Source organism: Setaria italica, chromosome IV (assembly GCF_000263155.2).
Source record: "Setaria italica strain Yugu1 chromosome IV, Setaria_italica_v2.0, whole genome shotgun sequence".
NCBI classification, from domain to species: domain Eukaryota; kingdom Viridiplantae; phylum Streptophyta; class Magnoliopsida; order Poales; family Poaceae; genus Setaria; species Setaria italica.
The window spans coordinates 12326829-12353561 of record NC_028453.1 but is presented as its reverse complement, the minus strand read 5'-3'; the positions used below and the strand labels follow the sequence as shown (position 1 = coordinate 12353561).

Here is a 26733-nt window from a genome sequence, read left to right as displayed (position 1 = left end):
GGGCGCCCTAGGGTTCACACCTTTTTGGCGAAACACGCCTGCCGCGCCTCCCACGCCCTCGCCTGTTGCAACTCGCGGATCTAGCAGTCCGGCTTGCGACGCTTCCTCCCTGCACGTGTAGATACCTTGGAGGTGTTGCGCCTGCAGCACTTGGACAAGCCATCGACGAGCCGCCGACGAGCCACGACGAGCCGACGACGAGCCGCGGCACCGGAGGCGATCTTGCTGCACGTGGACGATCTGCTGAGGAGCTGCTGGACGTGATCGACTACGTACGACTACGTTGATCGACTACGTACGACTACGTGATCGTCTTCACTGCATCGACGCATATCTACATCTTCCGCACCAGTAGTGCGTCGAGTGGTAATCCCGTGATCCTTATACGGCAGTTATTCCTGGTTTTACGCGGTAGAAATTTTGATTTGCGCTAGAGTAGCCTACCTCGTATCCCTACATTTCCATCTAATCTAACGGATCTAATCCTAACATGAAGCATAGATTGGATATGAAGAGGGTAACCTTGTTGTAAAGGTAAATCATGAGAACAAGTAGATCACATCCACAGATATGTATATGACAAAATACTACCAAGGGTAGTAAGAGCCTATCATCTTCTAGTTGTCATTATAGCTAACAAGCAAGCACAACATGCATGTCATCCAAAGCAATCCTTAAACTACTAGCTCTAGTCAACCTCCCAAAAACCCCCACCTTACACAAGCCAAATCCTGTCACGATCCTCTTTATCAGCTCAGGCAGTTTAAGGGCATGAACACAAGTGAACATGTCTAAATATCATGAAGGGTCAATATACTAGATCTAATCACCATAATTACATAAAGCATGCTATGAAGTCTAACCTCAAACTAGACTAAGGAACAAGCATATTCATGACAAGAAGAAAGCATAAAAGGAGACAATGAGTCACTAATAGATTGGATGACATAATAATAGATGTATTTAGATCATCACCACCGAGTACATACCATTGATGATCATAACTAGCTCCTGAACTCCACCATGACACAACCGCGCAGGGAGGCCATGGTGGCTAGGGTCGGACTAAGCCATCTCCTAGACAACTTCGAAGACTTGAAGCGGACCTCAGCTCCCTTTGGTGGATGCCCTTCATTTCGTCGAGTTATCATGGATGGATGCCGGGGCTCGGTGAATTTTTGGGGTACTTATACTCCGAGGAGCATGTGGCGAAAATTGGAAGGCGAGAAGAGCAAGGAAAGCCTCAGGCCGATCAGCCTAGGGGGTCTAGGTCGATCAGCCTGGCCCTTCCTTGTGGCCTCTTGTGCTCTCCTTTGTCGCCAAGTCTTCTTTGATGATAACTTATTTTTACTTGCATGCGGGAATTGCACATCGATAGCCTCAGGATAAGGATGGATCTTGATATCTTTCCAAAGTCCTGCTTGTTTCCATCTTTGAGCCTAAAGTGAACTTGCCATATCTTGTGAAACTTAGCCCATAAGTATTCTTGGAGGAGTCCTCACCGAAGATGAGCATGATCGAGGCCCTGAGGACCCTTGGCCGATCGGCCTGGGCCACTATAGGCTCATCGACCTAGGCCCTTTTTGGGCCCGTTGGCCTTTGTCTTTCTCTGGGTTGTTGCTCGTCTAGGACCTTGTCCAATTATGCTCCAATATAGTCCAATTTCCTGCAAAAACAGAATGTCCTCCAAAATACAATGCATATGCAAAAACGGGGTTATTTTAGGTGCCAAGTGGCGGGTTAGTATAAGAATATGTATGAAAACACCACTTAAATGGCACTAAAAGTGTGTCAATAACAAGTGTCAACAGAAGCATAGGTCTATTTTCAGCTACTCGCTACAAGATCTCAAAGGGATCAGTCCTGCCCTCTGCACCAATCGCATCCCTATCGACCCATCTAGCACACCTAGGCAGCCTCAGCGTAGGCTAAACAAGGCGATGAGGGAAATTGTTAAGAAGGAGGTCCTTAAGCTCTTGCACATCGGGATAATCTATCCAGTGCCACATAGCGAGTGGGTTAGCCCCATTCAGATTGTGCTGAAGAAGGAAGGAATGACAGTCGTTGAGAATCTTAACAACAAGCTTATCGCACAATGAACCGTCACGGGGTGGAGAAAGTGTATTGATTACCAGAAACTTAACTTGGCAACTAAGAAATATCACTTCCCGCTGCCCTTCATTGATGAAATATTAGAGTGGTTGGTGAAGCATTCTTTCTTTTGTTTCCTTGATGGGTACTCCGGCTATCATAAAATTCCCATCCACCCCGATGATTAGAGCAAGACCACATTTACATGTCCTTATGGAACATACGCTTACCGTAGGATGTCTTTTGGGCTTTGCAATGCACCCTCGTCGTTCCAAAGGTGCATGGTGTCTATTTCTCAGACATGATCGAAGAAATCATGGAAGTCTTCATGGACAACTTTTCCATCTATGGGAAGACCTTCAATCATTGGCTTGAGAATTAAGACAAGGTCTTGCAGAGATGCCAAGAAAAGGACCTAGCGCTAAATTGGGAAAAGTGCCATTTCATGGTCCGAGAGGGCATTGTGCTCGGGAACCTTGTGTCCGAGAGCGGGATTAAGGTGGATAGAGCTAAGATCAAACTTATAGAACAGCTTTCACCTCCCATAAATGTAAAAGGCGTTCGTAGCTTCCTAGGTCATGTGGGGTTCTATCGGCGATTCATTAAGGATTTTTCACAGATCGCTAGAACCCTAACGAGCCTTCAAGCTAAGGATGCGCCTTTTGAGTTTACCAATGAGTGTTTAAAGTCTTTTCATATCCTAAAAGAAGCACTCATCTCAGCTCCAATCATTCAACCTCCTGATTGGGAGCTACCGTTCAAAATAATGTGTGATGCTAGTGATTATACTGTTGGGGCAGTCCTTGGCCAAACCAAACATAAGAAGCATCATGCAATTGCTTATGCAAGCAAAACTTTGACAGGAGCTCAACTAAATTATGCAACCACCAAAAAAGAGCTCTTGGCTGTTGTGTTTGCAATTGATAAGTTTAGATCTTACTTGGTTGATGCAAAAGTTATTGTCTTTACTGATCATGCTGCCTTGAAATACTTGCTCACCAAGAAAGATGCTAAACCTCGCTTGCTAAGATGGATCCTGCTACACCAAGAATTTGATCTTGACATAGATAAAAAAGGAGTAGATAATACAATTGTTGATCATTTGTCTCATATGCCTATTTCTAACATGCAGGATTTACCTATAAAGACTTCCTACGCGACAACATGCTACTAAAGGTGACGGACTCCAACCCGTGGTATGCAAACATTGTAAATTTTATGGTTTCAGGATATGTACCACCTAGGGAAAGCAAGAGGAAGCTCATCTATGAAAGCGGATGTCACTTCTGGGACAACCCATACCTGTATAGGGTATGCGCTGATGGACTGCTGTTGACGCCAGATTTTGACATGTACGGAATCGGCGTCAAGGGAAGAAAGGATTGGCCGATGCGGCAGATTAAAAGGTCACGACTGGGAATCGGCCGATTGGTGCTACAGTTGGGGATCAGCCGATTGGCGCTACAGTGTTTTGGCGGACAGAGATCGACCGATTGGAAGGCTGGAGCGATTAGGCCAATATGGGCCTAAAGTAGGTCAGAGAAAGAAGATAGATTGGCCCGTGGGGTATAATAACCACCTCCGATACGAGTTGTGTTTGTAAATATTCATTTTCGTTTGAGATTAGAGATAGATCCTAGTCGATTAGGAAGTTGGTTGTAACAGGCTATAAATAGCCATCTTTAGATATTTGTAAGAAACACATCAATCAATACAACAATCTACTATTTCCTCGTACTTTACTTTCAAGTCGGTGACTTCACCAATACTTTTTATCTTTAACGAGTTCGTACGGGTCGGCAGGGCTGCATCGACATGATCTCCGGCCGATTCTGTAAGTTCCGTTTCCGAGTAATATCTAAGCTTTAACTTCTGGCGCATCGCTGTCGTTTCATTTAGATTTATTCACAAGTTATCGATATTTACTAGAATTATAGGTTTTATCTATTGTTCTAGTTTAATAACCAATTAACCAGCTTGAGATTTGAACTATCAACTCTATTGTTGTTATTTTCATTCATCATTATTGCATAGCCGATTAGATCTATTTCAAGTGTTTCTTTTGTAGCTTCATCTAGTTTACTCTAGTAGTTTTCTTCGTAATCGCTAAGTGATTGTCGGCGGTATTATAGCCTATTATCTTTATATAGCAAATCGGCCGATTCGCTGATACGCTTTTCGAGATCAGAACCTTAGCCGATCGGAGCCCCTGAAATTTGACACGTTTTCTTCCTTGCCAATCAACAGGTCAGATTGGCTGGCACGCCGCGCGAACCGCACCAGGGTGATTACCCGAACAGGAGTTAAGCAGATTCTCCCGGGTCGTGTGTCCGACGCTGAAGGTCAATCGGCTGAGTTTTAGCGCCAACACACTTTTGGCACGCTCGGTGGGACAACCTCAACATCCAACATGTCAAAGGCCGCCGAAGTCTCCGAAGACAATGTCATCGAGGTTACAGAGGCAGATCTCAAGGACGACCAGAAAGAAGAATTGGCAAAACACCTCGAAGACTACAAGAAGGTATACCTGCAATCTTTCAGTCGTACAAGGAGCGGGGAGGCCATCAAGAAAGCTCCTTTTCCAACTCCCCGCCAGATCACCATCGTTGAGGACTCGGGCAAGATGTCCGACATGATCCAACAGTCTGTCTACAAGGCTTTAATCGACCAATCCCCAGTGATGACCAACATGGTGTACAATGTCGTCATCAGCTCCCTGGCCAACGGCGTGTCTCAAGGATATCAGGAGCCAGCATATGCCCCACCCATTGTATCCCTAGTCAGGAGCTTACCAGGCACATCTCAATCGGCTCCTCAGCTGATGCCGACACAGCATGGAGGACACAATACTTCACTGCCTTCAATGCATCCTGGATACAACGGCGCGCCATGCTTTCAATCACAAGCACCGCCTCAGCCTGCTCAAATTTCCTCCATGCAATCATCGTCGTCAAACTCAGTGCCTTGGGGGGCATCGGCGACAGCGGCCGTTCTGGATCAATCGGCCGGCTATGGAGGCTCTCCGATCCAGGCACCATTCCAATCGGCCACCCGGCCGACAGTTCTACAGTATCAACCGGCCACGACAGAAATCGGCCGGGGGGCAGATCCTACAGAAGCTCTCAGAAGTACGGTGCCTATGATGATGTATGATGGAACGGCAGATTCGATACGCCATCAACTGTCAACCGCTCAGCCGGCCACGTTACCGCAGAATCCGCCGCACACTTTGATTCATCACCCGGTCGTCTCGCCGCCGATCCACCAACATGTGCCGATTCCCCAACCAGTTGTTCATCAGTAGCAAGTGGATTGGACAGCAAGGATAGCGGAGTTGATTCAAGATCAATTTGGTTTGAAGCCGAAAGTACATACCTACACGTACAAAACACCATACCCACCTGCCTACGATCTACTACCGTTTCCTCATCGGTACAAAGTCCCCGACTTCACCAAGTTTTCGGGGCTGGATGACACCTCAACTGTGGAGCACGTAAACATATTCATCATCCAATGCGGAGAAGCCGCTACACAGGATGCTCTGCGGGTACGTCTATTCTCATCATCCTTGTTTGGGTCGGCTTTCCAATGGTTCACCATGCTACCGCCCAATTCCATCGTTACTTGGGCCAACCTGGAGAAGCAGTTCCACAAATACTTCTACGCGGGAGTCCATGAGATGAAGCTCTCAAATTTGACTAGCCTCAGGCAGAGGAGCGATGAGCCAGTGACAATTATGTGTAGAGGTTCAGGGAAGTCAGGAACAAATGCTACACCATAGTCCTGACCGATGCGCAGCTGGCCGATATCGCCTTCCAAGGCCTCCTGCCACACATCAAAGAAAAGTACGCTTCCCAGGAGTTCGAGAGTCTGAGTTAGATCGTTCACCGATTCGCCAGTCAAGAAGTACGCCCTTTTGATCAGTGAAGGAATTTTCAGAAGAAAGTGGCATACTTAGAGGGATCTGAATCTGAGGAGGAAGCGGAAATCAGCCTAGCAGAATGGGTTAAGGGTAAAAAGCCGGTATCGTATCCTTTCGGGAAAAAGGAGCCGGAGGCGTTCAAATTTTACACGTCAAAGGCTGACAAAATTTTTGATCTACTTCTCCAAGAGGGGCAGATCAAACTCTCGCCTTATCATACGATCCCATCGGCCGAACAGCTAAAAAAGATGAAGTATTGCAAATGGTACAATGCCACGTCCCACGACACAAACGAGTGCAAGATCTTCCTGCCAGCAGATACAATCGGCCATCGAGCAAGGCAGGCTCAAGTTCGAGGTCCCGACAAAGCCAGTGAAGCCAATGAAGATTGATCAGCACCCTTTCCCCACTAACATGGTTGATACGGGGAGAAACGCGCTTCAAACCAAGGTGCTGACGTCAGAATCAGCTAAAAGGAGCAGCGCTGTGGACCCCAGAAATCAAGCTACGGCCGAAGATGTCAAAGGGAAGAGACGAGTTGACGAAAAGGGTGAAGGATCGGAAAGACCGCGTAGACCTATTACCTCCCAATTCTTACTCAACAAATATCAGCGGCAGCAAGAAAGTTTGAGATATCGCGAAGAAGCAATGCGACGACACGAAGATCATTGGCGATGTCTGTTCTTCATCCACTGCTGGGAAAATAACCTCAGGTTGCCATCGACTGATAATTGCCCGGAGTGCAGCGGTCCATATCACAATTTAAACAATCGCCCGTTGAAGAGGTCTCGCTCCAGAGACAGAGGATTAGAGCCAATCAGCAGAAACTGGCACAAGCAAGAGGATCGGCGCCTTTCAGTGCGTGATCGGCTGGGGGGCAGAGTTGACCAGTATGATCGGCCAAAAGGCAGACTTGAACAGTATGATCGGTCGGGGGGCAGATTTGACCAGCACAAGCGACCGGAGGGCAAAGTCAGCGCACACGATCAGCTAGAGGAGATGGCCGACGACAGGGTGCTAGATGAAAATCCCCTAGGATGGGAACCGGACTTGGAGTGCACCAGACCGCCGGCCAAATCGGTGAACCCCAGGTGGTGCCCTGATGGATTGACCAAATCCCAAAAACGAAGGATCCAATGACTGCGCCAATGGGAACAGCAAGAAGAAGAGCAGAGGCAGATGGTGGATAAGAAGGATGACAGGTCTCAAGTCTGGCGCCCCAAAAGAAACAACAATAAAGAAGGCGACAATTAGGAATCGGTAGCTGACGTCAGCATGGTGTTCATCTTGCCGATGGAGTTCATGGCTCCCACCGATCGGGATGACACGACGAAGATGGAGGAACAGATGGCACAATTGGCTCTGGAGCCAATGACAGCCACTTTTGAGAAACCCGAAGATGAAAAATAGCAACACCTCAAGGCACTGTTCCTCAAAGGACACGTCAACGGTCGACCTGTCACCAGGTTACTAGTAGATGGAGGCATTGCAGTCAACATCATGCTGTATGCCATGTTTTGGAAACTGGGCAAAAGCGATGAAGATCTGACCAAGACGGATATGATGCTCAAAGACTTCGAAGGCAACGTGCCTCCCGCGCGCGGGGCACTCTGCCTCGACCTCACCATTGGCAATAAGACCCTTCCTACTACTTTCTTTATTATTAATGGCAAAGGGTCCTACAATATGTTGCTCGGTCATGACTGGATACACGCGAATTGCTGCGTCCCGTCTACAATGCACCAATGCCTCGTACAATGGGTCGGCGACAACATCGAGATAGTCTCCGCCGATTCTGCCTACAGTGTTGCCGAGGCCGATGCGCAGCAGTGGAGCTACGAACACGTCAAGTGCATATCTGGTAGGACTTGGGACACCGATTTCCTGAGAGTGTCCGATTTTGGCCTACAGCCGATCCGAGCAGTCGGCTCTGAAGATTCAGATTAAATGGATCAGTTCGTCTGGGAAGATGGGAAGCTGGGGCACGAGTTTACGTCGGCCGATTCATTGGACATGGTAGATTTAGGTGATGGCACCAAACCAAGGCTGACGTACATTAGTGCTAACCTAGATCCTTAGTACAAGTGTAAATTGATGAATTTATTAAAGAAATTTAAAGATTGTTTTGCTTGGGAATACCATGAGATGCCTGGTCTAGACCGGTCCATTGTCAAACACCGGTTACCTATAAAACTAGGATATTAGCCGTATCAGCAGCCCGCATGACGATGCAATCCTAAAATTCTACCTGATATAAAGGCCGAGATTACAAGACTGATTGAAGCAAAATTTATTCGATAGTGCTGTTACGCCGAATTGATCTCTAATATTGTACCCGTATATAAGAAAAACAGAAAGCTGCACATGTGCATTGACTTCAGGAACCTTAATCAGGCTACACCGATGGATGCTTATCCAATGCCGACAGCCGATGTGTTGATAGATGCCGACGCAGGACATAAAGTCATCAGTTTTATGGACGGTAATGCTGGGTACAATCAAATATTAATGGCCGAAGAGGATATTTTGAAAATGGCTTTCAGGTGCTCGGGCCACCTCAGTTTATTCGAGTGGGTAGTAATGACCTTTTGATTAAAGAACGCCGGCACTACATATCAACGGGCTATGAATTACATCTACCACAAGCTCATTGGCGTCCTGGTGGAAATCTACATCGACGATGTCGTAGTCAAATCAAAAGGGCATCAAGAGCATCTGGCCGATCTGCGAGAAGTATTGGAGTGCACAAGGAAGCATGGGTTGAAAATGAACCCGAACAAGTGTGCATTTGGTGTATCGGCCGGGCAATTCTTGATATTCATGGTTCATGAGCCCGGGATAGAAGTCAACCGGAAAATCATAGCGGCCATCAATAAAGTCGTGGCCCCACAGAACAAAACTGAGTTGCAGTCTCTAATCGGCAAGGTTAACTTTATCAAAATATTCATATCCAACTTGTCCGGGCGTATTCAAGCCTTCACGTCGTTATTGAAGCTGAAGCCCGACCAAGAGTTCATGTGGGAAGAAGAACAGCAAAAAGCGTTGGAAGACATCAAGCAATATCCGGTCTCACCACTTGTATTAGTCCCACCGCAAGCTGACAAGCCGTTCAGACTGTACTTATCGGCCGATGAACGGGCTATCGGATCGGCGCTGGTACAGGAGTTCAAAGGAAAGGAACGGGTAATATATTATGTTAGCAGAAGACTTCTGGACGCCGAGACAAGATATTCCCCGGTAGAACGGCTATGCCTATGTCTTTATTTCTCATGCACCAAGCTCAGGCAATACCTGTTATCGGCAGAATGCATAGTCGTGTGCAAGGATGACGTGGTAAAATACATACTATCATTACCAATTTTGAAAGGACGGATTGGGAAGTGAATCCTAGCTCTGTCAGAGTTTGACCTAAGGTACGAATCGGCCAAAGCTGTCAAGGGTCAAGTCATGGCCGATTTCATGGCCCAGCACTGTGGACCGGAAATCACTGTCATTGAGCCGGTTCCATGGACTCTATACTTTGATGGTTCATCATGTAGGGCCGGATCAGGAATCGGCATCATTCTCATATCACCTCGGGGAGCAAATTATGATTTCTCTTTGCCGATAGAAGCATCCGCGACCAATAATCAGGCGGAGTACCGAGCCGTCCTAAAAGGTATTCGATTATTGAGAGAGATCAAAGCCGATGTTGTGGAGATTTTTGGGGATTCCATGCTCATCGTAGATCAATTGATGGGAAGATCTGAATGCAAAGATGATGTCTTGAGAATTTACTACGAGGATTGCCTCCAACTTTTAAAAGAATTCAAGTCCGCGGTTATTGAGCATATTCCCAGAAACTATAATGAAGAGGCCAACAGGCTTGCCCAACACGCGTCCGGGTATCGGCCGATTCAAGACGCCATGACTCTGGAACTTGAGGCCGATGATTGGCGAAAGGAGATCGCCGATTACTTGAAGGATCCATCCAAGAAAGTGGATCGGCGGGTGCATTTTCAAGCCACAAAGTATGTACTACTCGAAGATGATTTCTTTTACCGAATGATTGATGGAGTTCTGCTCAAATGCCTGGGGATGGAAGAAGCAAAATCCTGATGGGAGAAATCCATGAAGGTGTGTGCGGAGATCACCAATCGGCTCATAAAATGAAGTGGATGATTAGGAATAACGGATATTATTGGCCAACGATACTCGAAGATTGCTTTAAATATTATAAAGGGTGTCAGGACTGTCAAAAGTTTAGCAACGTGCAACGAGCGCCAGCATCGGCTATGAATCCGATAATCAAGCCATGGCCGTTCAAGGTTGGGGAATAGACCTCATCGGACAGATTTATCCTCCATCAAGCAAGGGACACAAGTTCATATTAGTAGCCACCAACTACTTTACCAAATGGGTGGAGGCAATTCCGTTGAAGGCCGTAACATCGGCCACTATGGTCGATTTCGTAAGGGACCACATTGTTTATCGTTTTGGTATCCCTCAAACCATCACAATTGATCAAGAGACTATGTTCACTTCAGGAGAGTTTTAGGAGTTCACTGCCGATATGGGAATCAAGTTGTTGAATTCTTCTCCATATTATGCTCAAGCTAACAGCCAAGCCGAATCGTCCAATAAGGGGATAATCAAGTTGATCAAGAGGAAGATTGAGGAACAACCTAAAAAGTGGCACTTATGTTTGACCGAGGCTTTATGGGCTTACAGGATGGCCTACCACGGGGCCACTAAAATATCTCCTTATCAGTTGGTATATGGTCACGAGGCAGTGTTGCCTTGGGAATTAAGGACGGGATCAAGACGCACATCGCTTCAAGATCAATTAACGGCCGACGACTATTCCTTCCTCATGAAAGGAGAGCTCGATGATTTGGCAGGTCAATGACTGAGGGCCCTAATCAACATTGAGGAAAACAAGAAGAGGGTGGCCAGGTGGTACGACAAGAAGGTCAAGGTCAAGCAATTCTTCCAAGGAGATTTGGTATGGAAGTTGGTGCTGCCGATAGGGTCTAAGGATCCCAAGTTCGGTAAATGGTCGCCCACTTGGGAAGGGCTGTATAAAATCGGCCGATGCACTCCGGGAAATGCATATATACTGGAAACGATCAAAGGAGAGGAGTTCACAAGGGCCTTGAATGAAAGATATCTGAAGAGGTATTATCCTAGTATATGGGTCGATGCATAACTAATGATGGAGTGTATCGAGATGGCGCGGCCAACTCCTATTAGATTTTATAGCCAATGCAAAGATAACATCGCCTTAAGAACAAAACATTCGTCTGAGCTGGCCAATTTATTATTCAGTACAAACGACGGGGTACATGGCTGACATGGTACAAGTCACCCTTAGAACAAAAGTACCAACACATCTATTGACCACACTTTTTCTTAATCTCCCTCTCTACCGGACCTAATTCTATCAAGGGGCGGATGCTCTTTTCCTCCAAATCCTTCATCGCGGCTTCAGCCTCAACTTGACGAGGAAGGGGGTGGCTCTGGTCAAGTGGTGGTTGAGACGTTCCTGCTGCAGCGTCTTCGAGGGCGACTGGGCAAGGGAGTGGATGACTCCTTTCGATTGGCGGCCGCCTGGAGCAGTTGGCGTCGATGTGATCCCAGATCTTCTGGACTTCAGTAGGAACATGATCCCTGAGTTCTTCGTGATGAGCTCTGATCAAATCTTTGTCTGCCTGCGACAACAGTTCATCGGAGTGCATGATCTCGATCGCCCGTTCTAGTTCAGGACTAAGGTGTCTCGGCTGAAAATCAACAAATAACCGCTTGACATCAGATTGATCAAAATGTTACACGGGGGAACGGAGGACGGAGGAACATTTCGTACCTGGTTGATGGGAAAGGAGGAGAAGGAGGAAGACAAAGAAGACATCTCAGTGAATGGTTCGATGGTATGAACTACTAGAGGAGAAGAGGACGAACGATGCGAATGCCTTTGAAAACAATACGGGGCCTCATACTTATCGAAGGAAAAGGAGCAAGAGTTTAGCAAGACGCGTCCCATCGGAGTAAAAGGGGGTAATAAATGAAAGGCCGCCACGAAGGATGGGTCAGGATTGGATCCACACGTCAAACGGTCAAAAGACATTAATGTTTTTACAGAGCGGCCAGTACTTTTACAGTTCATCCAAGGAGGGCATTAATAGCCGCAATCGCATGCTGCCTAACCTGATCGGCTGAGTCTAAAGTTCGCTGGTCATCGTCGGCCAATCCTGGGACTTCTGGCATGTGGCGATGGAGCTTGATTGCTTCGTGGGCCAGACTTTGTCTCTCTTGCTTCAGCTCGACGATGACAGAAGGGAGGTCTTGGAGTCTTTTCTCTTCAATGGCTATGTCCTTGGTCACCTGCTCCATCTCCTTGGCGAGCTCTGCCCTTCGGCGTTTAAGGCGATCTATAGCACCAACAATATCCGGGCGGGAGCTTTCGAGGAAATTGATTCGATGATGTACCTTTTGGGCTCAATGTTTGTAGGAATCTTCCTCCTCGTGAGCTTTAGCTAGCTTGGCGTGATCGGCCACGTGGCGCAAAGCTCTGAACACTAGGATCCGCATTGATTCAATGTAGGCGGCAGGCGCCAGAGCTTCTTCCGCCTCTTCTGGGACTCAGCCTCTGATTTCACTGAGAAGTTGTCGAATCGGCGAGGCGTCCTCCACTAATCGACTTGGAGGAGGGTCCGTATGCTCTTGAGCTTGGTGCGGACGTCGTCGGGGATTGAGCTCAGTGTGATTTGACGTGAAGCAACCTCCTCATCATCGGAAAGTGCGACCGCGAAGGAGAAAAGACTGTTGTTGGGGGTATCTTGTTCCTGTGAAAGAGTAAAAAGATAATAAATATAGATTAGCCGACGGAAGTGGGAAATTGCCACGAGTACTCGATTGAAGCCTCGGGCACTGTAGGCAGAGAGCCAATCATGTCTAGCCCCCAGCATGTGAAGGGCTAGGAGAGCGGTATGGTGATGAGCTTTTAGGCAGAGACGTGCTGCTGCTTGGCAAAGAATTGATAACCTTGGCACTGGTGGACTAGTTCTTCAGCATCCTTGAGAGCTGTAGGATAGTAGAAGCCTGCTCTGAAAGCCTTGCCTATAATCGTTCATGAAGATACGTGGTTGTCGCAGATACCTTTATGAATCTCCTCCAGTATATCCTTGCTGTCTTTGCGTGAAATGCACTTCATGAGTACTCCTGATGATGCACCTCGTCTGTAGAGCTTGTCCCCGACTAGAATGTAGTTCTTGCCGCGCCACGAGACTTGCTCTACTTCTGTCTTGTCGGGAGGCAACTTGTGCTCCTTGATGTAGTCGATGAAGGGGGTTCTCCAATCTACGTCGATCATCATAACCTCCCAGTCTGGCGCATCATTGCCGCGATCAGTGTTTTTAGATGGTGCCAGCTTCAATATGGATGGCTTGTGTGGTTCATGGATGAAGACCCTAGCTGGAACTTGGGCACGAGTAGACCCAAGTTTGGACAAGACGTCTGCGACTACGTTGTTGTCACGAGCCACGTGATGGAACTCCAGATAAGAGAACTTATTCTCCAACTTGCGTACTTCAAGGAAGTACACATCCATGTTGTCTTTGAGGCGATCCCACTCATCGTTGACTTGGTTGATGACTACCGGTGAGTCGTCGTAGACCAACAACCATTTGATTCCCAGCGAGACTGCCAGGTGGAGCCTGTGTAGTAGCGCTTCGTATTCTGCTTCGTTGTTGGAGACCTCCCAGAAGATTTGCAAGATGTACTTGAGTTGTTCGCCCCTAGGAGAGATTAAGTGTACTCCTACACCGGTGCCCTTGAGCTTGGGTGACCCATCAAAGTATATGACCCAATGCTCTGGTCGTTCTACCGATGCGGGTACTTGATTTTCCCGCCATTCTGCCATGAAATCGACTAGTGCTCGCGACTTGATGGCAGTCCTTGGTTTGAATTCCAGGGACAAGGCTCCGAGTTCTATTGCCTACTTGGAGATTTTTCCAGTTGCATCTCTATTGTGGACTGTGTCTCCCAAGGGGAAGTCTGTGACAACGGAGATGTTGTGTTCCTAGAAGTAGTGTTGTAGCTTCCGCGAGGTGAGAAGTATTGCATATAGCAACTTCTGTATTGGCGGGTACGAATCTGACAACACCTCGCTGATGAAGTAGACGGGCCTCTGTACCTTATATACATGGCCTTGTTCTGGTCTTTTGACCACGATCGCCGTGCTGATAACGTTAGTAGTCGCGGAGATTTAGAGCAGCAAGCCTTCATTGGGAGTAGGCGTCGTGAGGACCGGTGGCTTTGATAAGAAGTCCTTCAACTGTTGAAGGGCTTGTTCAGCCTCCTTGGTCCACTAGAACTTGTCTTGCCGCTTCAGTAGTTTGAAGAAGGGTAATCCCTTTTCTCCAAATCTTGACATGAATCTGTTGATGGCCGCCATGCATCCAGTCAGCTTCTGGACGTCCTTGATGCACGATGGAGCATGCAAGTTGGTGATGGCAGCAATCTTCTTAGGATTAGCCTCGATTCCTTGATGGCTGATGATGAATCTAAGTAGTTTTTCGGAGGGTACGCCGAACACGCACTTTGTTGGGTTCAGTTCCATTGGTATGGTCGCAGGCTTGCGAAGGTTTCTTCCAGATCCGCAATGAAGTCGTTGGGATTTCTGATCTTAATGACCACATCGTCCACCTGCACCTCTACGTTGCGGTGTAGCTGGTTCTTGAAGCACTCTTAGATGGCTCGTTGGTATGTGGCGCCTGTGTTCTTCAACCCGAAGAACATTGTAGTGTAGCAGAAAGCTCCGTACGAGGTGATGAACACGATCTTGATCTCGTCTCCTTCCTTGAGTGCAATCTGGTGATACACCCAGTAGCAGACAAGAAAGCAAAGTAGAGCATACCCAGCAGTTGAGTCGATGACTTGATCAATCCTTGGGAGCCCGAAGGGATCCTTTGGACAGTGCTTGTTGAGGTCCATGTAGTTGACACACATCCTCCACTCGTTGTTGTTCTTCTTCTGCACCAAGATGGAGTTAGCTAACCACTCTGGATGAAGGGCTTCTTTTATGAAGCCAGCCACAAATAGTTTAGCCAACTCTTTTTTTATGGCTTATCTTCTGTCTTGGGTGAACCGGTATAGTCGTTGTCGCTTGGGCGTAGCTTTGTGATCCACGTTCAGTGAGTGCTCAATCAACTCCCTGAGCACCCCTGGTATATCAGATGGCTTCCATGCGAAGATGCCTTTGTTGACCCGAAGGAAGCTGACGAGCGTGTCTTCCTATTTTGGATACAACCCTGAGCCTATTAGAGCTATCTTGGGGCTGTCACCGGTCTCGAGGTCAATTGCTTTGAGATCAACCTCTCCTGTCAGCTTAACCTTGGTTGCCCCCGACTTCTTCTCTGGGATTTTGAGTTCTATTGAGGACAATTTCTTGGAAGCGGCGAAGACTTGAATCATGGAGTTTGGCACCTGAGTAGTCGCTGCCAGCTCCATAGTTTCTGTGTCGTAGTCGTATGATCTCTTCAAGTCTCCGCGTAGGGAAAGTACTCCCTTGGATCCCGGCATCTTGAGTACTAGGTACACGTAATGCAGGATGGCCATGAACGTGACCAGTGCAGGTCTTCTGAGGATGACGTGATACGAAGTCTCGAAGTTAGCCACCTCGAACTGGATGTACTCAATTTGGTAATGATCCTTGGTCCCAAAAGTAACCGGCAAAACCACCTGACCAATGGGTACAGCCGCGTTACCCAGGACAATCCCGTAGAAACTAGTCCACTGATCTTTTCTTGAAAAGGTGATTGGCACATCGGACCACTTAAGGAATGTAGGCGTTGATGGTTTAATGGACATGATTTTCCGGAGGGTTAATTTCTGGGACCGCTTAGTAGCAGTACCCGAAGTGCCGCCGAATATGACATTGACGGTGTTGGACGAGTTCTGGAATTTTCCATTGTTGTCTCCGTCTTCATCTTCTTAAGCCTTTCCCTTGTCTTTAGCTCTAGAAGATTCCGGCAGATCTTTCATGACTCTATGAAGGCTTATGCAGTCCATCGCAGAGTGTTTGGAGTTTGGGTGCCATGGGCACTACTTTTTCAGGAGCTCCTTGAAAGGAGTCCTCTCCTAGTTTCCACCACTCTTTTTGGAGGACAGAGACATTGCCGCAACAGTGTTGTCTGGCTTCTTTTTGTGGTTTTGACCACCCAAATAGTTGCCTCGGTTGTTGTTGGGGCGATCGTTGCTGTTCTTGCCGTTATTTTGGCCGTTGCTCTGATTATTGTTGTTCTGGCCCCAGTTATGACTAGATTCAAACCGCTCGATCTCCTTGTCTTCTTCATTTGCCTAGTCTTGGATCATGGTCTTGAGAGGCTTGATATCCTTCGGGCGTCTTTTGCCAAAGTCTTGGAACATCCGGCGGTCATAGAGACCGTTCTGGAAGCACTCTATGGCGTCCTTCTTCGTGATGTCCATGACAGTGGTCTTCTTGTCAAAGAAACGGCATAAGTATGGCGTCCTTCTTCGTGATATCCATGACAGTGGTCTTCTTGTCAAAGAAACGGCATAAGTAACGACGCGTCTCCTGCTCCGCCCGCCGCCCCCTCACTCGCGACGCTTCTCCTGTTCCGCCCGCTGCCCCCTCCCTCGCGACGCGTCTCCTCTTTCACCGCCGCCCTCTCCCTCCGTCGCCACCGACATCTCCCCTCCCTCCGGCTGTTCCACCTGCCGGCGCTCATGGCCGGGCGCGGCCTGGCCGGAGGCATGCACCCCCTGGCCTGGCTGAGTTGGGCCTGGCCGGAGGCATGCACCCCCTGGCGGACGCCCTTCCTGGACACGAAGGTGCGCTGCTACCCGTGGGCCATCGTTGGCCTCCGCGGCCGCGGCGACCTCGCTATCGACAACGGGAACAATACCCTGCTTGACTTCCGCGCCTTCCTGTGGTCCGCCTGCTCGCTGCCGCTGGCGCCGGCGCCCATGGCGGCGGCGAAGCCGAGGCTGATGCTGGTGGACCGGCACAAGACGCGCAGGTTCGTGACCACGCCGGAGATCTGGTGACCGTGGAGCCGCGGCCCAGCAGCGGCGAGGGTGCCGCCGCGAAGGAGCTCTCAGCGCTGGCCCGCCTCGCGGACTCGTGCGACGTGCTGGTGGGCGAGCACGGCGTGGGGCTAACACACCTCCTGTTCCTCCGCTCCAGGTCCGTGGTCCTCGAGGTGGTGCCGTACGGCCTCGTCGGGGTGGCGTTCACGTACCGGGACTTCTTCAAGCGGCCGGCGCGGGCGCTGCGGCTCCGGTATGTCGGCTACGACTCTACGAGGTGGCCGCGGAGGAGAGCACGCTGCTGGAGAGGTACGGCGCGGCGCACCCGGTGATCAGCGACCCCGTGGGTGTGTACCGGCGCCTCGCCGCGGAGGGGAAGCCCTACGCGTTCAGACACTACTGGAACGAGCAGGACATCCGGCTCAACGTCACCAGGTTCGACGCTGTCCTGGCGAGGGCGTGTCGGCACGTCGTCGCCCATCGGTGACAGCTCAAGTAGTGCGTGCCGGTCGAGATCCTGGTATTCCACAGTGTTCTATTGTTGTGCCACCGAAATGCCTAAGCCCTCGACTAGTAAAATGCGTTCCTTATTTATAACATGTTATACCGCTTCAAGGGAATATGTTCTTGTCAGATTCTGAACATTGCATTTTATGAACTAAAAATAAAACGGCTCTCCATTGTATTCTCTCATTCATCAGTGAAAATTGTAGCTGCGCTAGTTCCTGCGGCGGCGGGTACGGTAGCGGCGCGGGAAAAAATCACTCAAGGGCAAGAGTGACTATTCTCACGTGTTCCTACAATTCCTAAAGCTGGATTTGCATCCGGTAATCAAATAGGTATATAGCTCTCTATTTTTCTGGAGTTGATGGAGTGGAGCTACAAAAAGATGGAGTTGGTGGAGTGGAGCTGTTTTTTTAGCGGAGCAGTCCCAAACAGTCGTTAATTTCATTGATGAACAATTTCAACACTGACGCACATACAGTTCTGACCAAGGTTGGTCCACATCCATCTTTCTGCCGGATGGGCGTGCGGGAGGAGCTGTAGGCCATTGACCTCGCGTGTGCACTGAGAGCCCGCACGTGCTGACATGCTAGTTTTGAAGTATTGGTGAGTTTATTTGTTAGGAATTTGCCATAGAGTGATATGATTTTGAGGAAATAAACTTTTAGTAGAGACCTCAATAGTCAGTTCTGGGAAAAGATTTTTTTTAGACTTTTAGTTTAAGCAACAAGAATTGGGGATAATCCCGGGAGAGTCCGATCGTGGGCAGCTCCACCTGGTCCGGAATGGGCGGACGTTCGCACGTCGCGCAGTCCTGGCGGCCTGACGCCGCGCGCGCAGGATCTTTCCCGCTCGAAGCTTTTGGACGCGGTCAACAGCGAAAACGATTCGCAACATGTTCCTCGCGCTGATTTCTGTAGGGAACAGCGGCCAGCGGCCTTCCACTCTCCACGCTGCCCCTTCCTCTCTTTCCTCTATTGTCTCATGGCAATTCTTGGTTTGTTTTGTTGTTTCATGATTATGATTTGTTTGGTATAGAAATCTCGAGTCCCTGTTTAATTCATTGGGAATTAGGAATTAGATGTGTGCGAACTGGATCAGGGCCATGTACGAAGCTTTGGAAATTAGTTTGTGCTGTTCGGTGATGCACTGATTAGCCTCCTTTAATTTTTTTTCTTTCTTGTAAGGAGTATATGAAGGTTTTTGAATGTGTTCGGTGATGCAAGATATGTTTGAAAGGCTGTAAATTGTGAACAAGTATCAATCAAAATAATAATACTGATCATCATGATGTCAGCCCGTAGCAACGCACGGGCCATTACCTGGTTTCTCAGTAAGTTAATAACAGCCGGAACAAAGAAAAAGAATGGAAAATGAGAAACTTGGTTCTCATGGGCCATGCTCACATGTGTTTCTCAAGTTTTAGATAGTGTTGAATGCATAAATAAGTTGTTTAAATAAGTTACGAGTAAGATGTCCTCACCTGCGTGCAAATTGGTGAAGACATGAACAACTGTTGAAATGAATATTTAAATTTTGAGTGCATACAAAAGTGACAGAATAAAAAACTAAAAAGAGACTGAAAGAAAATAAAACAAACCTAAGGGATTGTCTCCGATTTGTGCAGTCCCCAACAAACATATATGTGAAATCTTACCAACACTCGACGATACACCATGTAAAATCGGTTCTACTAAAAGACCAGAATTGTTTCGTAAAGGAAAATATCAAATAGCTTGTATTCAAACATGAAAGAAAATCATAGTTCAAACTTACTAGAGTGTACCTCATGTGCGACCTAGTGAGGGCAAATGCCCCCACTCAATTTATGAGTTTTAGTGGATGACATGATAACCAAAAGGCTCTCTCTTAATTTCTATGTTGGGTCTCGGGCACTCGTGCTTTCACATGCATTGTACATACTCTTCTCTTGTTTTATGAGCAGCTGGTACGTAGATGAAACAACTTACTGGTCCTGATTGGTCGTGGTTTACAGTTTACTCCGTTAGATGGCGAAGTCAAAACCAGGCCCAATTATAGCTTGCCTAAAAAAAATATTGGATGACAACAGGACAAGTCAGATGCACGCAATGCTTTGTATCAAGCCTTAAACAAATCTCTTAAACCTCCATAGCAAATTGTAAACTATTTGCACTATCTTATTCCTTGCAATTCGATCAATCTATCAAGATCCATATTGAATAGGTTTTCGTGCTAAAAACTACAATTTTGTGTGGGGTCCACATGTCATACCCACAACTATTGTTTTTCTTTTTTGCCATATTTGGACTTTACATGGTTGCAATCCAAACATCACCATTTTAGACAGATGTTGGCCGTGTGCAAGGTTTGGTCGTGAATAAAATTTTGGCTCGGCTTTCTCTGGGTGTAACCAAACACGCCCATTCTTTTGGTTTGTTCCATGGGTGGCAGCGACTAAAAAAAATGTGTATAATAGTCCACGGAATGATTGCATATATTTTTCTAATTTTACCGCTATATGTTTAAAGGTGTTTAATTTAGTTCATTGGGAACATATATATGATGCATTCTGTTGTACCGCCCTTTAGTGGCAAAGAGCAGTAAAAGATCGCGCCAGTTTACAAGGTAGAAGGAGAACAGAGAACACACGATTGAAGTGTCAGTTTCATATATCAATCGATGATATCATGAATGAACAATAATAAAACAATGGAACATCATCAAAATCGGAGGAAAATTTTCGCGTATCACAAGACAAGCAACGAAATACGTCTAACGACCGGCGAGGATCTGAAACAGAAGGTCGTTCCACACATCGATCGGTCCCGGCAGGCACCAGTGCAGGCAGTCGATGTCGAAGCCCTCGTGCTCGCCGGCGCCGTGGCCGTACCGGTCGGGGTGCCCGTCCGGCCGGCGCAGCATCATCTTGGTCACGTCCATAAGCCTCAGCCGCACGCCGTTCCTCCTCGCGTCCTCCTCCGCCGCCGCGAACTCCTCCACCTGCGCCCTGTAGAACTCGCCCTCCGGCTCCGCAATCTCCACCGGATCCTCGGGGTCCGCCGGCTTCGTGGCCGTGCACTCCCCGCCGTCGAACCACCCGCCGTTCTCGTAGTGCGTCGGCGCCACCGTCCGCAGGATCGCCGTCCCCCTGAACCCCTCCATCCCGGCCAGCGCCCGGAGCACGGTCCGGAACGCGGCCCGCTGCGCTTGCTCCGGCTTGATGAGAGCGGTGGCGTTCGCCAGCGCCGCCGCGCCGCAGCCGTGGCACCCGGCGACGCGGCCGCCGCGGTAGTACACGGCGGGGCGCGCGAACCAGTGCGACGCGGACATGACCACGACGTCGTGGTCCCTGGCCGCCGCCGCCCACCGCGGGTCGGGCTCGTCGAGGTGGAGGTCGCTGGGGCCGGCGAACACCTCGCCCTGCCTGTCCGGACCGACCGGCTCCGGCGGGCCCCGCGTCAGGCGCCACCGCACCTGGAACGGCGTCCAGAAGAAGGCCACCGTGAACCCGTGCGCCGGGAACCGCCAGCGCTCGAACCCCCCGGAGCTCGACCTCTCCGGGGAGCCATCCACCTGCGACAGGGTGCACACGAGCGACCGGACGTGGCTGCTGGCCAGCGAGTCGCCGACGAAGAGGATGGACTTGCCGCGGACGAGCCGGAGGAACCGCCCGGCGTCGAAGCGGCGGCCCGGCACGCCGTCGCCGCAGCCGGCGCCTTCGGACCGCCACCGCCACCGCAGGAACTCCAGGCTCGGCCTGCCGTGCTTCATGCAGTTCTGGTAGCCCTCGATGAAGGCGCACGTCGCGTTGGTGTAGTACGGCCGCGCGGCGGGGTCGCGCACCCACTGGCCTCGCGTGAGGTCGCAGGCGGCGCCGGAGCCGGAGAACAGGGAGGAGGAGGAGGAGGTGGGTGACCGTTGGAAGGGGCCGAGGGAAATGACCAAGAACGTGGCGGCGGCCAGGATGAGGAAGGCGGCGAGGGCGGGGACGGACGTGATAATCTTGGGGACGGCATGGCGGGTCCGGCGAGCTCCGGTGAGGAGGAGGCCGCGGAGGGAAGGGATCACCGGGAGTGCCGTCATGGGTGGGCTGCCGACAGCACTGGTGTCGCGGCTGTGGATGTGGATCTGTACGTAGTGCACGGGAGCTCAAGTGCATTTGCTAATTGGAGGAAGAATGCTATCCGTGAATATAATTTTGGATGAATGTCAACGTATACGTAAGCATATAAGCCAAACAATACACCCTCCTAAAGATTACGATTTCACTTTTAGGACACTTTTAGGACTTGTGCATCCAAACATGGATCCTAAAAGTGCACTTCTAATAGGAGGGTCATTTTCATTAGGAGGGCCAAGGGGTCCTAATGGATCCTATTTCTCCTAAAAGTGGTCCCCAAGTCCCCCTTTACCCCTATTGTCCTCGCATGCATTAATGACGTGAACAGTACAGGGGTAGTTTAGACGAGTAATTGAGGGGTAAAAATGACATTTTCCCTCTAAGGTCCTAAAGATTAGTAGTCCATCCAAACAGCCATGTACTAAACTTTAGGACTAGCAATTTAAGGGTCCTAAACTTTAGTACACTACTAAACTTTAGGAGTTTGTATTCAAACAAGGCCTAAAATATTTGTTTACCAGTGCATAAGTAGTGGGGAGGGTCCCACTTGACATCAAAAAGTCAACTCAGCAAGACGTGCTCTGTGGTTGACTGATCCATGGAGACGTGGCTCGTGACAATATTCGGGAATGGTATGCTCTATTGATCTTGGCCAGTGCAATGTACGTGAGCTAGTACCATTTATATACAAGAAAATGTACGTGAGCTAGTGTGTATTACTAACGGAGCAACGCTATCAAGATCCCTTTTTAGTAATAGCGTGACCATGTGTAATAATCCAATACCGTGGGCCGTGGCTAGCATCACCAACACCACCTCAAGCCAATTCACTTGTTACTGATCCCTTTGCGTGGACGCATACAAGTGAAAATCCAATTATTTTAATCTTTTTTTATAAAAGAAATATTTTAATCTTTGAACAACACTTTAATCGTCTAAGAAGTAGCTTATATTGTCATTCAAATTTGTTATCGTCAGATTTATATTGGAAAACACTTTCTTATGATATCTACTCTCTCCGTTTTAAAATTAAAATGTAGGTCGTTAGATGCATAGCAAAGTCTAGATTGTTAGATGCATAGTAAAATCTACATACCTGTAAAAGCTACAACGACCTACATCTTGAAATGGAATGGGGATTAAAATAAGATCGATTTTAGAGTGATTGAAAAAAATAAGATCCGTCCATCCCGCAAACAGTGGAAATAAAAGAAGTACCGTGAAGTTCTTAAGGAGCAAGGAGAAAGTATCAAGAAATAACAATTTGATGACACCAAGTATAAAAAATAGTGAGAAATTACTATGATACCCTTTTAATTATGTAGACATTAACGGTGCGGCAGTAGAGATACGTTTTAGGTCATTACCTAGTGTCACTTTACAACAAACGGTGTCCACTGCTGGCGACATCGCCACAAGCCCACCACCACCCAACCAAACCAAATAACCAATGCAGCAACGCTGATGCAACTTACCTCCTCTAGAATCCCTAGAAGCACAAGTACACCGCGCCCTTGGCTAAAACAGAAAGGGGATAGATGCCGGGTGCAGCAACACATGGTCACGAGGACGGCTGGAAGGTCACCGGCCTGTGCCCTGTGATAGCTGCCATTACGGGATTGCCCCCTCACAGCTTCACTTTCCTTTCGTCATCACAAGATGCATGCACGTCGCAACTAGAAACTTCTGAAACGACGAGCAGTTTGAGCCACACCCTCTAAAATACAAGCAGCAAAAGGACCTCACTATTGAGAAGGTATGATTCATACTGTGCAGGTCAATTCTGGCAACCAAAATTAGAACATGGAATGCAGTTATGAACTACTGAATACGAGCTAAATTCCTAAGATGTAACTATATGCATCATTCTTCATTCATGTGAGTTATAGAAAAGGTTACCAATGCTCTGTTTTGTGATTCTATCACTATATTTCATGTTATTGAGAAAAGGTTTATGTGATCTTTTCAACAAGAAAGCAAGACAAGGATATTACTGTATTTACACATTCTGCATTTCGATCTCAAGAAATGTACTGGTTCAATCGAGATGAGTAAAGTCATTTTGGAGCAAGCTATAAAGGGCATGAGGACCTCAGGATGAACTGTAGGCTATAGCTCTAAATAACTAGCGAGTAGATAGGAAAATCAAACATCTTGATTACCTACCTAAACAATTTCACTTGCTTGTTTCCCTGTTCACTGGGACATCCTGCAGCAAGTGTGGTCCTAGATAGATCTGCAGTTAGATCACAATCGGCCAATGAAATGATCATATGCCAAATTAAAAACAAGCAATAAGGGGATAAAAAAACAAACATGTTCTTGATATGGAGATCTACTGGAACATATCATGGAAAAATATTAAAACATGTACTCCCTCCGTTCCAAATTGTAGGTCGTTTTGGCTTTTCTAGATGCATAGTTTTTGCTATGCACTTAGATATAGTGTATGTCTAGATGTATAATAATATCTATAAACCTAGAAAAGTCAAAATAACCTACAATTTGAAACGGAACGAGTAGCTTTTTAAAGCCAATACACTCTACCAGACCAGATATGCTCAGAATATACTATCACTTGATGCTCCCTCTCCTGCCCCTAACAAACAAGCAACCAGCCAGCTGATTCAACTTGCACATTCAGGATGGGCTAGAAACAGAGTACATATCAGCACCAAACAATCTCTAGCAACACGGCAAACGATATAGCTGCTACCAAATACTGTCAGCACTGAACAACCACCAACATAACTGCATAACTGTTTTCTTTCAACGACCATCCAATCTTATACTAGCTGAAACTATATGCCGCATTCAGATGACAAGTACCTCTAGCTAAAAGGGTGACATTAGCAAACAGTAAATAAGAAAACAAAGGAAACCAACCAATATATGCACTACTGCATTTCTTTCATCTCTCCACTAATTAGCATTAACATTATCCACTCATCAGGTTTCTTTTTTCGGGGGGTTTTATCCCTAAACTAAAGTATTTTCATTCCCAAACAGCAAAAAAAATCTGCATAATATCTAGGATTTTATTTTCATAGCTACTATATGGCAATATATAGTGAAATAAGCACATATATGTAACAATGCAATATCTCTGCTCAGTAAGATATATACCCTACAGATGATTCCTTTCACCTGGTCTGGAAAAGCTATATAAAGGATTTGCATAATTTATCCTAGTCTTACATGAAAGTTAAATCATTCATCAAACTGATTGAAAATCTCTACACTTCACATAAACCAAGCTCTATTGTAGATCAATCCTTTTATGAACTTCACGTAAGCACAGCTAGGAGGATAGCAGGTTACCAATGGTGATGCATCCGTATAATTACAATTTGCAAGCTATCATCTTCCTCCCACACAATCAAGAAGTGCATAGGTATAGTCCAATCTAATCTGAGCACAACCTAAGCAAGAATATCATAAACTAATCTAAGATCTGTGGATGCATATATGAACATAAACCTGCTGGTTTGCTGGCCCGCGGCTTCTGCCCCTGTGGCCTCCCTTCCCCGGGAAAGGTCTGGGATCCTTGAGGAGTTTGAGACTTCTAAATGAGGCCTTAGGGAGCAAGTGCCAACCTCTCACATGAAGCCTGCACTTTCATTTTCAAACAAAGGCAACGCTACATTGTCTTTTCAAGTCGAGCCAAGACCTGATTTTGACCCATGAGGAGAAAATAATCACAATCCGAGTGGCTTCCACATCAGACCATGACCCCACTGTTCAAATGATCGCTTGAAACCGGCGAAGGAAAATGGAAATCTGAGATCAATTTGGGATGGAAGCATCCAGTAAGCTTCCTGTGCAAGAATCAAAACTCCCTTGCCCTGCAAATTCCCAGTCCCTGGTGAAAACCTGCAGCATGTGGCCAGTGCATGGCCTGTCAGATGCAAACAGTTGTGTATAACACACAAACAATGGAGGTGTAGAGTGCAGAATTGTATTAGGGACAAAGCATAACTTGACAAGCATCGAAAATTATGCTGCCTGACATTGCCAATGATTCAGAACAGTAGATAAGTTCAGGGATGTGACATCGCCATCTACCAATCAGCACACTGACCACATTGGCCAATTAGCACACTGAACAGACCAGCCAATCGGCACACTGACCTATTAAGTATTAACAAGCTGAACAAAACTCCAATACTAAAATCATTCATGCTATTAACCATCCGGCCAGAAGCTAGGAACTGCCAAACTAGAGCCCTGACCATTCTGGCTCCTAAATCGTTGGAGCAGATTCAGCTCAAACCAAATGCAACATTACTAAGCAAAGTTCAGATTCAGCTCAAACCAAACCAAATGCAGATTGAGGTTCAGATTCAGCTCAAACCAAACCAAATGCAGATTCAAGTTCAGCTCAATATTACTAGGCAAAGTAATCCTCAATTGAAGCTGTAAACTATTCCAACTACTCCAGGAGCTGATTACAGAGAATGAGATATTTGCATTTATATACCTAGGCACTTGCTTGATTGCTCCCAAACTGGTGCTGCACTGCTGCTGGCCTACCGCTGTATTGCACCATGCTGTACGATGCGAGGGGATCCATGCTTCAGGCAGCGGTAAGGGGGGCTCAAGATCCCACCACCTGCTGGAACCGGCCCTGATCATATATGGTGTACCGAAACCAACTGAAAACTAAGTTCCTGGTCCACCAGGCGAACACAACACACTCAAATTTTTTAAAGATCCCTCAATTTATGAAACAGTGCTTACTATGCAAACAAAAGTGAAATAAAAAACTTTTTGTTAATCATTCAATAATCTCTATGAGAACTCAAGAGAGGATCTGTGTGCAGTTCAATTTTATATCTAGTGTAGTAACACTTGTTTTCAGCTAACTTCTTAGCAACTTACTCCAAAAATTGTAAATCTACCCTTGAGAAGGCTGCAGTACAACCCAAGATTTTCATGCTGAAGGCCACAAAGTTATATAAGACATCCGGTAGTAGTCTTGGCACTGAAAATTTTGATGCAATTATTTTACACAAACAAATAAAGTTGATTATTCCTGTCATAACTGCAAATAGAAAGTTAAAGACCAGATGAAACTACAACTCAA

The 26733-nt window shown here is 47.4% G+C and overlaps 1 protein-coding gene and 1 non-coding gene across 2 annotated transcripts; one reads left to right on the top strand and one right to left on the bottom strand.

The window, feature by feature from the left end:
- The first annotated feature begins 1157 nt into the window (after window positions 1–1157).
- LOC101776085 lies at window positions 1158–17528 on the top strand. Its single transcript, XR_002677472.1, has 5 exons — window positions 1158–1222; window positions 1832–3402; window positions 16544–17031; window positions 17082–17294; window positions 17336–17528. It is a non-coding gene; the product is annotated as an uncharacterized LOC101776085 (transcript).
- A 2771-nt stretch (window positions 17529–20299) lies between these two features.
- LOC101763378 (protein trichome birefringence-like 19) lies at window positions 20300–21610 on the bottom strand. The gene is made up of 2 exons (XM_022826080.1): window positions 21470–21610; window positions 20300–21373 (listed from the first exon to the last, which is right to left on the bottom strand). The coding sequence occupies exons 1-2, from the start codon at window positions 21608–21610 to the stop codon at window positions 20300–20302; spliced, it is 1215 nt and encodes a 404-aa protein (XP_022681815.1).
- Between the last annotated feature and the right edge of the window lie 5123 nt (window positions 21611–26733).

Bases quoted from the DNA above. Each gene is read 5' to 3' on its own strand.
- LOC101763378 (XM_022826080.1), bottom strand. From the start codon at position 21,610: ATGACGGCACTCCCGGTGATCCCTTCCCTCCGCGGCCTCCTCCTCACC. The intron at 21,374-21,469 runs GTCATTTCCCTC...ACGCGAGGCCAG, and splicing joins TGGCCGCCGCCACGTTCTTG to TGGGTGCGCGACCCCGCCGC.